The 15,586-nt window shown below is 44.8% G+C and overlaps 1 protein-coding gene across 1 annotated transcript; it reads right to left on the bottom strand.

Moving 5' to 3' along the window:
* Positions 1–554: 554 nt before the first annotated feature.
* On the bottom strand, positions 555–15,586 carry GOT2 (glutamic-oxaloacetic transaminase 2). The gene is made up of 10 exons (XM_036750016.1): positions 14,925–15,586; positions 8,777–8,933; positions 8,010–8,138; positions 5,780–5,839; positions 5,416–5,577; positions 5,033–5,137; positions 3,883–4,033; positions 3,179–3,344; positions 2,197–2,347; positions 555–1,753 (listed from the first exon to the last, which is right to left on the bottom strand). Exons 1-10 carry the CDS (start codon positions 15,008–15,010, stop codon positions 1,631–1,633), a joined length of 1,290 nt encoding a protein of 429 aa, XP_036605911.1. The 5' UTR covers positions 15,011–15,586; the 3' UTR covers positions 555–1,630.

The raw sequence follows: 15,586 nt of genomic DNA, 5'->3' as shown, positions 1-15,586 counted from the left end.
GCAGCCTGAAGACGGCAGTAGAGTGGAGATTTAAGGTTATACTTTGCTCTTTGAGTTAAGAGCCCTAAGGGATGCAGGATCAATGTTGGGTTCAAGGGGAAGAAATCAGAACCCTGAAATAACAGACACTCCGAAGTCTTGCTTCCCCTTGGTTAAGGGCCAAATCGGTTGGGGACACACAGCATCCCCATACGAAATACTGTGCACACACCAGGCAGTAGTAGTTGCAAAGAACAATGTGGAAGCAGGGCAGGGAAGCTATTAAGTATTATGCCATTGTCCATCCACAGCCCAAGCCCCTTCTTTACTTTCCCCCAGGATCCTAGCAGCAGCAACACTCTCCATTCTGATGGTTAGCCTACAGAGAACCAATATCTTTGCAAAGAACAACCTGCACAAAAAGATGGATGTGCAAGTTTGGTTTCCACTCTGGCCCAGATTATCAGCACATATTCATTAGCTTTTTGAGGTGAGCTAAATACAGTGTTAGTTGTAGGCTGCTGTGGCATTTCCCACCCCACCTTCCCCTTAAAAATTAGCCTCGGAGACAGTGACCCAATCTACAATAATTTTATTGTAACAGAGAAACCAGGCTGCATAAAGGCCTACATGATTACAATGGAGGGCGATCTTTTCAAGATTGAAGTCTGAACTCGGCTAGTAACAGAGAAACTTATAACCACAGCTCAAAATACTCATCTCCCAGGACTGACCGCCCCTTACAGACTTGTCATAAACAGGCTATTTATTGCACGACCACACTGAAGAGGTCTGGTGGGGAGGTGGCAAGAAGGGGGACGATTAAAAACTTTATGATGATGCAGTCATTTTACCGAATTCTCCTCCATCTGTTGCTGAGACAGGGGAGGAGAGAATATGCTCATTTCTTAAATTACATTTCACTTAATTCTCCAAGTGTATGGATCCTGACAGGAAGGGTTTAAAGGTTAATTCAAGCAGAGGGAAACTAGGGCAGATTTGGATCTCTGGGTCAAAGGGAAAGGACAGCAATAAAAATGGGGGAAGAAAGGAAAGTTAAAAAAGTCTTAGCTGTCCAACAGGTGAGAGCCACCTCTCTTTCCTGTTATTTCTTGAAGCCAAGATGCTGCACAACAGCAGCATCTATGCTCCGAGGTGCCTCCATCAGTCATGGGAGGCCAATAAGAGGAGGGAGTCAGAACTGGGCAAGCATTCTTTGGAAGCTTTTAGCACCACAGAGATTTCTGTTATGTGGGCTAAGGGATATTTATTACCTAGATTAAAGCTCTTGAACAACATTGTAATGCCAGGAGATCTAAGACTGGGGGAAGAGGAGGGGGAGAGGAACTCTGGTTTCAGGGTGGGATTTTTGGTAGAGTTACTGTAAACATAAAATGTTTTGGAAAAGTTGTGGAGGATGGATTGGGGAGTTTGGGTTAGGGCCACAAAGCTGCAAACACTAGTTTCAGATGTCTTTGGCCTGCTCACAGGCCTTATTCTGAGATACTTGCAGTGGTTGAGCATTAAGCACTGTGGTTGAAAGGATTTCTCGCACCACCCCTATCTTCGCCAGCACAATCATCTCTCTGAATCTCTAATGGCAGAGTCTGAAGGTGGAAAGGTTGTCTCTGCTCCATCTCATCAGGGAGAGTTATTTGGTGACTTGATGAATGGCGTGGGCAAGGTATCCTACATTGCCCGAGGTGACCCCCGCTACGGAAATGCGGCCATCTTTTGTCATATAGATGGAGAACTCGTTGATTAGCCGTTCCACCTGCAAAAGAGAAGAAACTGGGCATTTCTTACTGCTCAGGGAAGACTGACCTCCCAATCAACTAAAATCTAAAGTGAATTTATATCTATCATACACACCCTCTCTGCAATTTCTAGCATACTATGCTGCTTTAAAATGGCAAAGGAAAGAAGACCAAATATAATGACCCTGGAGGTGAAATGGAGGCGCCTTACACACTCACACAAGTTGAAAATCCCAAATTTAGCATTTAATATAAAAATCAGAAAGAACCGTGTCCTCCCTACAAACAATCACCGCTGGGTTAACATTGTTATTCTAAGCAAAAAGATTTGGTCTTTCTCCGTCCTCTCTGGTGTCTCTTTCTCACGAGCACCTCCCACCTTTAACTGAAGAACATCTAAACAACTCTCATGAAAATCCCACATATGATTTGGGAAGAAGTCTTTTGGCAGCCCACTCACCTGCTCAGATTTCAGGCCTGTGAAACAAAACATGCCAATCTGGTCAGTGATGTGCTGCCAATTGTGGGAGGAGCCCTCTTTTTTGAGGTTGGAAACCAGCTGGGTACGCATGCCAATGATGCGGTCTGCCATGCCTTTGACCTCTTGCAACCTAGAAAAGATAATCACTCCATTCAACTCCAGGGCCTCTTCGCTCTAGTTCCCATGTGAGGAGACTGCCTCACATCTTTCTGCTATTTTGACCAAGGCAGCTGCATTCACTGCTGCAGTTAGTGCAAGGATGTAGCCAGGTTGGTCACTGAAGCTGGTGAACCGTTAACTCCTCCACTAAGTCTGTAAAGTTCCAGACACTAGTTAGTTATGGAGATATGGAGGGCCCTCTTCATTTTATTTTTTTTCCCTTAACCAAAGACAGACAGTAGATAATATCTTACACAAGCCATTTACTTCTTACAGTCTAGGCCCTTTGAGAGTCTTATGTGCTGTACTTGATACATTTTCAGAGAGTATCACTCAAAGCCAATCCTAGATGTTACCCAGGGGAAAAGTAAAGGTCCTTTGCTACATTCACTGTATCAACTGGAACTCTTTCCTAGGGGCCTCTGCGTTTTAATGTTCAAAGTACATAGAAATGTTGTTACGATTGCCTCACAGACTCTGTCTCTTCTAAAGTCCCGGTATGGGAAAAGGTGTCGCTTGACTGTAGGAACAAAGTGAGGTAGCATGATATATTGGAAAGGAATTTGTAATCAGAGGTCCTGGGTTCAAATCACTTGGCTTCTCTGGGCCTCAGTTTCCTCGTCTCTAAAATGAAGGGGTCAGATTAGATGACCTCCTGCTCTCAAACTATGATCTCAGATGACTCTCTCCCATAAGATAACCGGCCATTTCTAAACCGCAACGGAAGCCAATAATAAGAAATGGCTCTGAAGGGAAATTGGAGTCGCAGGTAAGAGGACAGGAAACAGCACTGGACACTTACCATTGGCTCCTCAGCTCAGGAGTATTCAGGATCGTGGCGGCAATTCGGGCACCGTTGAGAGGGGGGTTGGAATACATGGGACGGATCAGGATTTTCAACTGGGATTCTACCCTTTTGGCTTCATCGGCATCTTTACAAACCATGGTGAAGGCTCCCACACGTTCACCTGGAAGACAAGGCAAGTTACACATCCCCTAGACCTTTTAACACTTACTTCGCCAGAGTGGACACTGAATTTACTCTACAGTTTTCTGTAAGCAGGGCACCACAAAACAACTTGTCCTTGAAAGAAAAAAGTCATTCTGACCAACATGGGGGTTGACTGACCCAGGCACAAAAGAAGCCTGGATGATGCTTTCTGGTCCTCCCCCCTTCCCCCCAAGGGATTAGTCCATTTCTGTAGGTCTTGGTGATGAAGATTACTAGGTCACTGCCAATTATTCCACTTAAGACCAGTTTACTGAGTAGCAGGACATTTTACTAGATTAGATCTTGGGAAGAAGCTGACATAGGAACAATGACTTGTCTGACATAACTGTTAGTTAATTCCTCTAGATCCCAAGTTACTTCTTCTAGGTAAAATGTAATATGAAAAATAGGGCTAAATCGAATGAATTCCAAGTCTCCCTTTGTAGAATATCTGCCACCTCCAATCCTTCTTGGAACCCAACAGGAAAACCAATCAGTCAAGTGTCTCTGCTTACCATACAGGCCCATGTTCTTGGCATATGACTGACAGAGAGCGATGTTAATGCCCTGATCAATGAAGTGGCGAACAGCCCAGGCATCCTTGTTGCCATCTCCACTGGCAAAGCCCTGGTATGCCATGTCAAAAAAGGCAAAGAGGTTCCTTTGCTATGAATGAATCAGGAGAATAAAGTTTTAATTAGTCACTTTGAAGATTCCAGAGAAATCTTACCTGACTGCATTTCACTGAGTGGTATCACTAGGTACTTGAAATGGGTACATTTTAAATAGTGTTACATTAGAAAATTAAGGTAAACAGAGAGACCATTAACAGTCTCTCTGTTTGAGCATAATCAATATTAGTTAGGTTAGCAGTAACCAATAAATTGAGTCAATGGCCACTCTTAGCAACTAAAAGATGCTGAGGTAGGGCTCCTCAGCCTTAATATAAATTTTGAGGAGTCGGATAGGTGGGGAAGACAATTTGATTGGTTACAGGGCAGACAGCATTGTGAGAGTGGAGAAATGACCGATTATTTTAAAGAAATCAGGCTAGCACCCATGTGGGGTTAGTAACCACCCCTCCTTGACAATTATGGAATGCCAATTGTTTTATGGGACCCACCCCATCTTGCAGACCTTGTTATGGATCTGACTTAGCAGATTCCCTGGTGCCTAAAAGGGTTTGTTAGGGAGATAAGACCCTTCTTAACTGTATAAGGTCAGGCAAGGATTGGTAATATACCTTGTGGAAATTTACCAGATCAGCTTGCAGGCCTTTAAAGATAGGGCATGGTAGCTACCAGGTCTTAAAAATTATACCTTTAAGCCACTCCAGAGGAATTACATAGCACTTGCAAAGCATTTTACAAATATTATGTTGTTTGATTCTTGATCCCCATTCAGGGGCATTAATACAACACAGGATCAATCACAGAATAGAATCAATTATAAAATGATGTGGAATCAACTTAATTTCTTCAACATCCTAGTTAGCCAGAGCCAATCCTATGGTTTTTTTTTTTTAATAATCTCTAGAAATGTGAGCTATTACTTTATAGACATGATAACATTTGATCCTCAAAACAACTGTGTCAATAGGTCCCATTATCCCTGTTATACAGTGCAAGTTCAATTTTAGCCAGTTTCTGCTGTGATTCAACTCACCTTTACCAAGGATGCTATTTCTTTCCACTGCTCAGGACGAGGATCAACTCCAGTGGGGTTGTGAGCACAGGCATGCAGAAGGATGACACTCTGCTCTGGGATTTTCTACAAAGAAGATTAAAAACAAACACATCATTAACTCTTGAGGTTGCTTTGCAGTGAATAGGCCATACTGTATCAGCTACAAAAGCCCCCTAAAATGTGCAGAACACCAGCTCCTTGAAGGCAGGGGCTTATACCAATCTGTATCCTTGTATTCTCAGGGTCTTGCACTTAGAAGGAATTTAATATATAAAAACTGGTTGAATTGAATGTGATGGGTCAGTGTGTTCTAGGAAGCCTACACCCACTGTCCATCACTTTTCCCTGACAGTCATACTTACTGAAATGTCTTCCAAGGCTCCCTTGAAGTCAAAGCCGCAGGTCTTGGGGTCATAGTAGCGATAGCCATTCAACTGCATGCCAGCATCCCTGAAGATGGGGGTGTGATTTCCCCAGGATGGTTTTGGAAGATAGACATCCCGGCTGAATTTGAAGAATCGTTGCTATGAATGTGGTGAGGAATGGGCAAAAGGGGAAATGTAAAGAAAAGAAATATTTATATATCACAGTTGTCACTGTTTATTTGCCTTCCCTGGAAAGATTCTCTTTTTCTAAGAAGTACTTTGTAAAACTCTACCCTAAATAGAAAAGCAGTGCTTTTCATTTGGAAAGGAGTATCATCAAACCCAAGAGTTCTACACTCACCAGAAAATTGGCTCCCACTCTCAACGCTCCAGTTCCAGAAATGGTCTGTACGGTGACATACTAAGGAAAAAAAGAGACCAAAAAGCCAGTCAAAGAGAGAACCTCTATGTACAGTACTAATTAATATGATTTAAATAGAGCAGAATAGGGAGTCACCATTGCCCCTGATACCACACCTCATTTTAGAAGCCAAAATCATGTTCCAAAGTGAGACCATGAACAGGTAGTCATTGGACTACGCCCCACTAGCAGCTCACGTGGCAATGAGATGGGTTGACCAAATAGTCTCTCCTGAGCACAAAAGCTGAATTAATTTCAGAAGCCTCTTAAGTTTGCAAAACTTTTATGATATACCTTTAAGAAGGTGTGTATGTGTGTGTGTGTGTATATGTATATATGTATGTATGGGCCAAAAACTTTTCCTTGGCTTTACAAATAGAAGGAAATAAGGTGCTAAAGAAGAGGTCAACCTTAGCTCTTATCTGAGAGCCATCTAAGAGTGACCGGCCTACCTCCCTCCATCAGGCCCCAAATCTAGGCTTGGCTACCTGCTACCTCTGTGGCCCTGGTCTCATCTTTGTACAAAGACAAGATGACCTTTAAAGCTCCTTTGAGCCAGAAGTCTTAGCTGTTATTACAGGCTGGGGAACTGAAGCTCAGAGTTTCACTGGCTTATCCTCAGGTCACTTGTTTGTCATGGATCCGTGATGTCATTTGCAGGCACTCCTAACAATATAGACCCTAGTTTTCTTACAGTTAACTTTTTTTTTTTTAAAGAGTTGACTCTTATGAAAGACTCATCACCTTGCAGCCAGATGGATCCCAGGCCCTCTGAAACTCGGCCAGTAGGGTCCTCAGCTAGAGAAAGAGACTGTTCATGGACCCACAACCAAAGACTTTCTAGCTTGGCCAGACCTTTCAGAGCCCATGTTCTGCTGCCCCTGGCTTTCAGAACTGGGGTTATTTCTGTGCCATAATGGAACAGGGGAGGGGGCAAAGCTCAAAGACACAATGCCAGCAATCTAGCAAACAGACAGCTAAATGCTCAGGGGACAGGGTGTGATGCCTGGAGTCAGGAAGACCCGAGTTCAAATCTAGCCCCAGATACTTCCTAGCTGCGTGACCCATGGTAACTTAAACACTGTCTGTCTCAGTTTCCTCAACTGTAGAATGGGGGTACTAGCAGCACCTACCCCCTAGGGTTGTTGCAAGTGCTTCAAGCGCTATATAATGCTGTATAAAAGACACTATGCAAAAATGGACCCAATTTTAATAAGCTTAATATAGTTACTTGGATTAAATAATTAAAAAAAAAAGAACAGAAACCATAAACCTGCATTTGCCTCTCTGATCTTTGGCACGCTGGACATTACAACATCACCCTTCAGACTACAAGTTAACTCTAGATGCAAAGATACAGACATTTCTAACTACTGGGGAAGTCCTAATGACTATGCCTCCAACGTGAAGATGGAAAAGGTGGCACAGACCCCAAGTCAGCAGTAACATGCAAACTGGGACTCAAGGTGCCTAAATTCAATACCAGCAGTGTTGTGGTCCATCAATTCAACCTCCCACCCCCACAAATCCATGTTTTTAAAAAAGTGTTAACACTCTGGGGTCAAGGAAGACACTGTTTGCTTTTTTCCTGGGCTTATGAACTCTAACACATATGACCTTAGGTCAGTTGCCTTGCAAATAGGACTTGTTTGCTGCTAGTAATAATTTACTCTGACCCTTTCCGTTGGCTTTGTTTACTCTGCTTAGTTTAAACGCCTGCCACGCCAATTGTGCCTACCTGGTTGGCCCCTCTTTTATTACCTGGCTGTATACCACCTGCCCACATGTACCAGGCTTCTGTCGAAGCAGTGGCTCTCAGTCTGACTAATGTAATTATACCTAGTAGGCAGGGTTAGTTAACTTGGAAAATAACAACGGCAAGTGAGTGCCTAGTAACATTTGTCTGAGTGCCCCTCCTAATCCTTTATTTAGGATTTGGGGCATGACCGGATGCTCAGGTCTGTACTGAGATTTCTCAAGTACATTTCATGCAAAAGCAACAGAAACAGAGGCTGAAAGTAGACATGGAACAAAGCTTACTGAATAGCCAATCAAGAACCGGCACTCCCCCGAACCTGTGATTGATCGTGGCCACTTCTGGTGTGTAAAGTTAATGGGAAAAACAAAAACAGGCCTGGCATTGGCGGAAGCAGAAATTTCCTTGACTTACTCGGTTGCTTTTCAGAACTTCGTTATTTTCACCTAGGGCCAACTCTGCTGACGCCTTGCAAAATTCAGCCAGTCCCGAGATGGGCAGGTACTCTTTGTCCATGCTCTTCCCTGCAATGTGAGCCTCTGCCTGCAACAGAGGAACAGGAAGATGGCAGAGATCTTCCTTAAATCCTGGCTCCCACCCTCGTTCCCCACCCCCAGCTCACGTCATGCAAAAAGATGGCTTTGAGCTGGGTAACGTCTCCATGAACTCATAAAAGGTGCAGGACATCTTTCAAACAACAACCAGTAAGTCTGGTTATGATTTCATCAGCATGGGGAGAGCTCCCTGGTGAGGAGACTCCCCTTTCCAAATGCAGAGGACAGCTCTTCAGCAACTTTTAGTCTTAAGAGTGGTCTGGAGCCCCAAGAGGTCATCCTGGCCGGCCCCGTTTTGTTTGCTGTCAGGCTGCCTTTCATTATGCATCCAAACTGCATACATGTTAATTCCAAAAATTCTACTCTATATGGCACAGAGAAATTTACTTTGTGGTTAGGTGACACTGGAAATTTAAAATGGACAGTAACACATCGGAGGCAATGTGCCCATGGCACACAAATGCTTTCATTGTAACTCTGTCTAGAAATCATTTAGCTCAGTCCTTACCTTTTATAAATGGAAAACTAAAAGGCCCAAGGAGACTAAAGTTAGAGCTAGAACCCAAGTCTTCTGATTGCCTTCAATGCTCTGTGCCAAAGCACTCCTGCAGCCTACGCCAAGCTCACCTTACGGACACTTGGAAGAACATAAGGCTTCCCATTGTCATCTCGGTAGGCCCCAACTCCCAGATTCATCTTCTTGCTGTTGGTGTCCCTCTTAAATGCTTCCGTAACCCCCAGGATTGGGTCGGGGGGGCCCATCTCTACCTGGGTCCACCAAGAGCTAAAATGAGAATTAGAGGACATCAGTTAAATTATCCACCCTTTCCCAACTCAGACTGCAGAGGTTCCAAAAAAATGGAAAAGAAGAGCCCTAATTTAGTAGTTTAATCTCCAAGTGAGAAGGCAGGCAGGAGTGCTCTCTTACAGAAGGGACAGGTATGTGCCTCTTGGTCTCACGACCAGCATTCTGGCAAAATGAGCTTTATAAGAGTTCTACGTGAACCCACCCCTGCTCTTGGTTTGCTGGGCAATTAGCTACAAATGAAATCAAATGTCCATCCAGTGCCTATTAGAGAAGCATAGTTCCAAGTATGCCGTCTTATGCTCACCACACTGGCCGACCTACTCAACAATACTTGAAAGTTATTTTTTCCATCTACTAATCAGTATCACTAAGTTACTATTTAAGATCCTTTCCTACACATTGCTTTCAAAACTGCCCTGCTCTTCTCAGTTTTCTTCTGTTCTGTGCATTTAAAAAGGTACAGTGCCCCACCCTCCATCATTAATTCACCCTCCTCAGCCCCATTAACTCAAGAGTAAGGGACAATGCCCTCTTCCTCTTGTGACAAATGAGCCAAGAGAAGGCATCCAGTGGCCATGTTCAAAGAGGCACGCCTCTACACCTCGTTTGTTAGGTCTATGAAATGGGTCCTCAGGAGACACAACTGGCCAGTGCCCTAAGGTCCCTCAGTCTCCTGGAATTGCTGCCCTTATGAAACTTGTGTAAACTGTTCTGGTTCTGCTCCCTTCACTCAGCATCAGTTCTTACTACCCAGGATTCTCTGAAATTATCGCTTTCACCACTTCTTGTTTGTGGCCATTCCCTCCCTGGATTACCCTCCCTCTTAACTACCCCTTGCCACCCCATTTCCCAGCTGAACTGGATGTGTTTCTACACCAGACTTCGCTCACAGGTGGACACAGTCAATTTTCCACCACCCATTTCATGCAAGATTTATTTAATTTCTGTATTTCCTGGGCTCATGATCCCTGCTCCCCCCAGCCCTTCCCTCATGTCTTCTCATGAATCCCAGTGGTGGGGTTATACTCCTTGCTTCTTCCTTTGTGTATGCATACTCCTGTATTCCTTGAACTTTTCCTCTCTCCCCCTTCAAACCCTGAGAACAAAACCAAAACATGCCTCCACCCCAACCCCAGCCCTCAGTTTTTCCTCCTTAATACACTGGGGAGGTTAAGGGACATTTATTTCTTCTTCCCTTACTTTATTGTGGGAAACAGAAAGAATTCCGTTTCCACATGATTAAAACTACTCCCAGTTTAAAAGAAGTGATAACAGGATGTAAGTCAGAGGTGACTGGTTTTAATGAAAGCTGTAACCAAGCAGAACCAGGCTTCTGATCAGGTGAAAGGTCAGAAGCTTGTCTGCTTGTTTAACAAGCTGTTTGAGGGGGAACATATCAAGGAAGAGAATATGAAGTGGGTGGTTCAGGAGGTTGCATCTAGCCACTGGAGTACAAGGGGGGAAATTCGAATAGGGAACAGAGCATAAAAAGTTTTGCATTTGCCTGAGCAAGCATGTTCCAATAGGGAGTAACTCATTCACAAGGAATGTTAAATAACTTTCCTGGCTTCACAATGAGTATAATTCTTTCTAGAGTGAGCACTTCTCACGTCATAAAGATCTTTTTAATTGCTCAAAAAAAAATTACCTACATTTCTCTAGACTCCTGCATTTTTAAAGAATTTTTCAAAGATAATCTTCCTTGTCTCCTGTCCAACACCACCCTCCCTACTAAGAGAAAAACAAAACCCTTATTACAAACATGTAGTCATACAAAACAAATTCCAACGTTAGACACATCCAAAAAATGTCTCAATTTGCACTCTGAGTCCATTGTCTTTCTGTCACAAGGTAGGCAGCATGTTTTACAATGAAGGATTGGTAACAAGTTCAATTTCAAAATTTACACTCAGCTCTGGTCTCGCAACTAGAATTTCTTGAAGCTTTTCTGGTGATACAGGCTCCTTTTTCTCCTTGAAGGCTTATAGTCAGCTTTGCTGCTTAAGTTATTTTTGGTTGTAATCCTATCTCTTCCTTTCAGAAGTGTATTCCAGGGTTTTCTATCAATCAGCACACATTTGTTAAACACCTTCTATGTGCCTGGCACTGTGTTAAGTGTGGGAAGGGAACTGGGGACAAAGAAAGGCAAAAGACAATCCCTGCTCTCCAGAGCTTCAAAGTCTGAAGGAGAAGACAATGTACAAACAATTTTGTACATACAAGAGAAATACATGATAAGGGGCAGCTAGGTGGCGCAGTAAGTAGAGCACTGGCACTGGAGTCAGGAGGACCTGAGTTCAAATCCAGCCTCAGACATTTGACACACTTACTGTGTGACTTTGGGCAAGTCACTTAACCCCAATTGCCTTGCCTTCCCTCCTCCAAAAAAAAAAATTGGAAGTCATCTCAGGGAGAAGACCCTAGCATTAAGAAAAAGCAAAAGATGGGACTTCACCTGAGACGTGAAGGAAGCCATGGAAGGGAGATGGACAGATGGGAAAAATGCTGGGAGGAAGGATACAGGAGTCTCTTGTGAAAGGAAGCTCAAAGAGACCAGATAGTACTTAGTCATCTGGACAGAGATGTTAACTAAAAGCAGGGGAGCTGATAAGATCACCAAGTGAAATGGGATAAAGGGAGATAAGATGGCCCAGGACAGAGAACTGAGGTTCTACCAAAGTTAGTGGGGTGACCTAGATGAAGAGCCAGCAAAGGAAAAAGAACGCGTGTCAGACAAGCAAGAGAGAACAGCACCATGAAAACTTAGAGAATATTCTGATTCTTTTTGGATGCTTGTTGTATTTTTCTTTTGACATGGAAGCCCTGGATTTTGGCCAAGATGGTCCTGGGACTTTTTCTCTGGGGATTTCTATTAGGTCATCAGTGTATTCTTTCCATCTCCTCTTTGCCTTCTGGATCTCATGGATCTAGGCGGTTTTCTTTCATGATTTCCTCAACTACTGTGTCCAAGATTTTTAAAAATCATGGTTTTCAGGATTCTTAAATGGTCTCTCCTTGACCTGTTTTCCAGGTCAGTTAAAAACAAAACCAAACAACATCTAGTCAGCATTTTCTTGTATTTTTTCCTTCTTTTTATTTTGTTCTAATATTTGTTGCTGTCTCATGGAGTCATTGACTTGTTCAGCCTCTTTTAGTTTTCAGGGAAGGTCCATTTATTGGATAGGGTTTTTACTCTGCTCCTCCTGTGTTTTTTTAGGTGGGGTGGTTGGTCTTGTACTGTGAGTTCTTGTAGAGACTTCAGTCTCTCAGGGTGAGGCCCCTTGGCTCTCTGAGGTTCACTCTATCTTCAGAGATCTCAGGACAGTGTTAGAGACCTCAGATGCCTGGGCCCAGCCTGTCTGAGTAATGTGGTACCACACTGGTTGGCACTAGTTGATCTTTGCCTGGAGCTTCCAATTCCTACCCCGCGGCTTTCTCAGTAAGCCCTCCATTCTATATCTCTGGATGCAGTATCCCAGGAAGATTGGTTACCTTGGGAGGCACTGATGGGCACCCTTTCCCACTGTACTTGGGCTTCTGGTTAACTTTTTTATGTTGTTCTGGGGAGGAAATAGTTTCTCACTGGATTTCTCGATCATCATTTGGCCCAGTGAGAACTTGAATGTTCTGCTAGAGTCCATACTTGCCGTCTGTCTTGGTTGGACTTGCTGAGATGTCATTTTAAGATAGGGTCAATAAGAGGCATGTCAACAGAAATTTCAGGTCTTCAATAAATGAAAACTATAGTTTTCATAAAGCTGTTTTAGCCTCACATGCCTTAATGGACATTTAAAGGAGCTGTACCTATTATTTTGTGTACATGAAACTCTTGGTCTATAAATAGTAAAATTGGTAGAGAGGGAATGTCTTAAAAGCCAAGGGGAAAAAATCCCTATAATATCTAATGTAAGTATCAGAACTTGGGCATACTTATGTGCTAGCATAGTTATCCAGAAATGAAGACATATTAGGTACTAAGAACAAGTACCTAAAATGAGACTAAAGAAAGTTTTCATTTTTTTTCTTCGACTCAGAGTTCATATAGACTTGAAATGATGAGACTAAACAAATCACATGTAACTACTTGTTCCAATCCTATTTATTTCACTGTCACTTAGCTGAGGATATTAGTCATTTTAATCAAAGATAAACCTCATTTATTATCAGTTTACTCTGAAAGCAGAGAGTGAGTTCTTCTACCACACCCAACAAGGATAACTATCTGTTATTGAGAAGTTGAATGGTATGATGTATGGGTGCTGGACTTGGGAAGAAAGACCTGGTCAGCCAGTACTGACAGTTATTTGCTGTGGGCAAGGGCAAAGCACCCAACCCTTCTGGGTCTGTTTCTTTATTTGTACGATGGAACATCACTGTAATACATGTCTCATGGGTTACTGTGAAGATTCGAATGAACTAATTTATGTAAGTTGCCCTGCAAAACCATTAAGTATTATACAAATGACTTATAAACCATCTGTTCTTAATTATTTGTTTGACTCTGGTCACAGGAGACAAAGTGATACCATTCTTCTGAAATAACTCAAGATACACTTCTCCACGAGTTAAAGAAAGGTTTTAAAAGAGGTAAAAGAGGCAAAACTTTGTAGCTTAACAGAGAAAACAATTCTAAGAATTTGGCTTTTGAGCAATCTAAATCCAGGAAAGAGAAGGTGGGAGGACTTCACATAATTAGTTGCATGTAGATAAGTACCCCTATGTTTCTGTCCTCTGCCTCTTTGACCATCCCCCTTTCGTTGAAAGGAAAAAATTCCCCACACAGTCAAGTTACGTTCTTAATTGAAGTAAAATGCTCTTTAAGACAGCTTTAAGTAGGTTACTATTTAAGACTTCAATCATGCCCCTTAATATTATGTGAAAATACAAACCTAGGCCACATGTGTCATGGACAAATACAGTATAATATGGAATAACCCAAAAGCAATTAAATAAAAGGCGTTTGTTTCGTTTTCGATCTTTTTTTTCCTTCAAATTTGTGTTTAAATTACACTAAAGAACAGCCCTTGACATAGGTTAAGAGAAACAAATATCACGGGAAGGAAATGTGTCTGGGGAAGGTCGGGGGAACCTCTCTGGATGTCGCTTATGGAGTCCATTGGCTGGGTTGCATTATTAGATCAAAGGTTCTTAATTTGGGGTGTGTGAATTCATTTCTTTATAAAAAATATTTTGGTGTTCAGCCTTCCTTTGCAAATTCTTTTAATCTAAAGTATTATTAGGAAAGGCGTTTCGTTCTCCGAAGTCGCAGGAGAGCCGGGAGCTTCGCGGTCCGAAGCAGCGGCACAGACACCGCGCTCCCCTGCGGGTATAGCAGCCGGACCCACGCCGCTCGGGCTCCTCCTCCCCCGGGATTCTCCTGAGGGCCTGGAGCCTAAACTGAGGCACGTCTTCTGAGGATTAGGAAGCAGCCTTCCTCCGAGGAGATTAAGTTCAGTAAATCCGGGACGGCGGGGGTAGGGGAGCAGGCGGTGGTGGGGGGGGGGGGGGGGGCCATGTCGGCGGCCTGGAGAGGCCTCGAGGCCCCTCCTCACATTTAAGGATGCATTAAAGATAGAGAGCTTCATAGGAAAGCAGTTATCAGGGAGCCCAGGGCGACACTCCCTCTGCCCGAGGATCTGGCCCCTTTCTGGGCCAGCTGTCCCGCACTCCCCGCCCCGTCCTCTGTCCGGCAGGCCCCGGGATGCCGGGGGCTCTCCCAGCAGCCCGGCCCGGGGCGCGCGTCCCGCTGCCCTCCGCCGTGCCCTGTCAAGGGCACGCGCGCCCCCGCCGCCAGTCCCGCCCCCTTGGCCCCCCGGAGCCAATCGGAGAGCCGCGTGCGCACAGTCTCGCGGGTCTCGTGTCCCGGCTCCCCTGGCCCGACGTCATCATGGCGTCCGGCAGCCGCAGAAGGACAAAATTCCTCGCCCACGGGGCTCATCCGCGTCCTCGCCCCCCTCAGCTTCTTACCTGGCTCTGGCGACGGCGGCTGCGCCGAGGCCCGGATGGAAGGAAGTAGCTCCGGAGAGCAGGCGGCAGGAGTGCAGCAGCGCCATGGCGAGCAGAGACGGAGAGACGAGAGATGTGCTGGTGAGAGGGCTGGCGGACGCAGGCACACAGAACCTCTTCTGCCGGTCAGCTGAAGGTAAAGCTAAAGCCCGGCCCCGGAGCTCCGCAAAGAGGCACCGCCCCGGAAGCGCTGCTCCTGTGCCGCAGCGCCCCCTATGGACCAGGAGGACCCCGCGCAGGTCCCAGCGCCTCAGCTTTCCCGAGGCGGAGGGGAAGTCAACTTGGAGTTGACTTCGGCGCCCTTGAGTCCCCTGGGGACTGGGGGACCCCGCGCACGCATCTCGGGGCGCACGCCTCCCCCGCTTCTCTCTACTCCTGCTGTCCCGGGCAGGTCCGTGATTGATTGTATGGTAATCCCTCCAGCTGTGCCAAACGCGGGGTTACAATCCACTCTTGTCTGCAGTCCTGCGCTGGCCTTCCAAGCTTGTGGGTCCACCCAAAACGCTATGGACCTTCTCCTCTTTTCTGGATGCCCCTGGTTGCCAGGGCAACGCCTAGACCATCCATCAGTTATCCTTCCCTCTTGCACGTGGCCAGCCCATCTTTTCTCAGTCCTTAATGAC

The sequence above is a fragment of the Trichosurus vulpecula genome, chromosome 3 (assembly GCF_011100635.1).
Source record: "Trichosurus vulpecula isolate mTriVul1 chromosome 3, mTriVul1.pri, whole genome shotgun sequence".
In the NCBI taxonomy this organism is placed as follows: domain Eukaryota; kingdom Metazoa; phylum Chordata; class Mammalia; order Diprotodontia; family Phalangeridae; genus Trichosurus; species Trichosurus vulpecula.
Note: the sequence above shows the minus strand (reverse complement) of the source record. Positions and strands in the feature narration are given on the sequence as shown.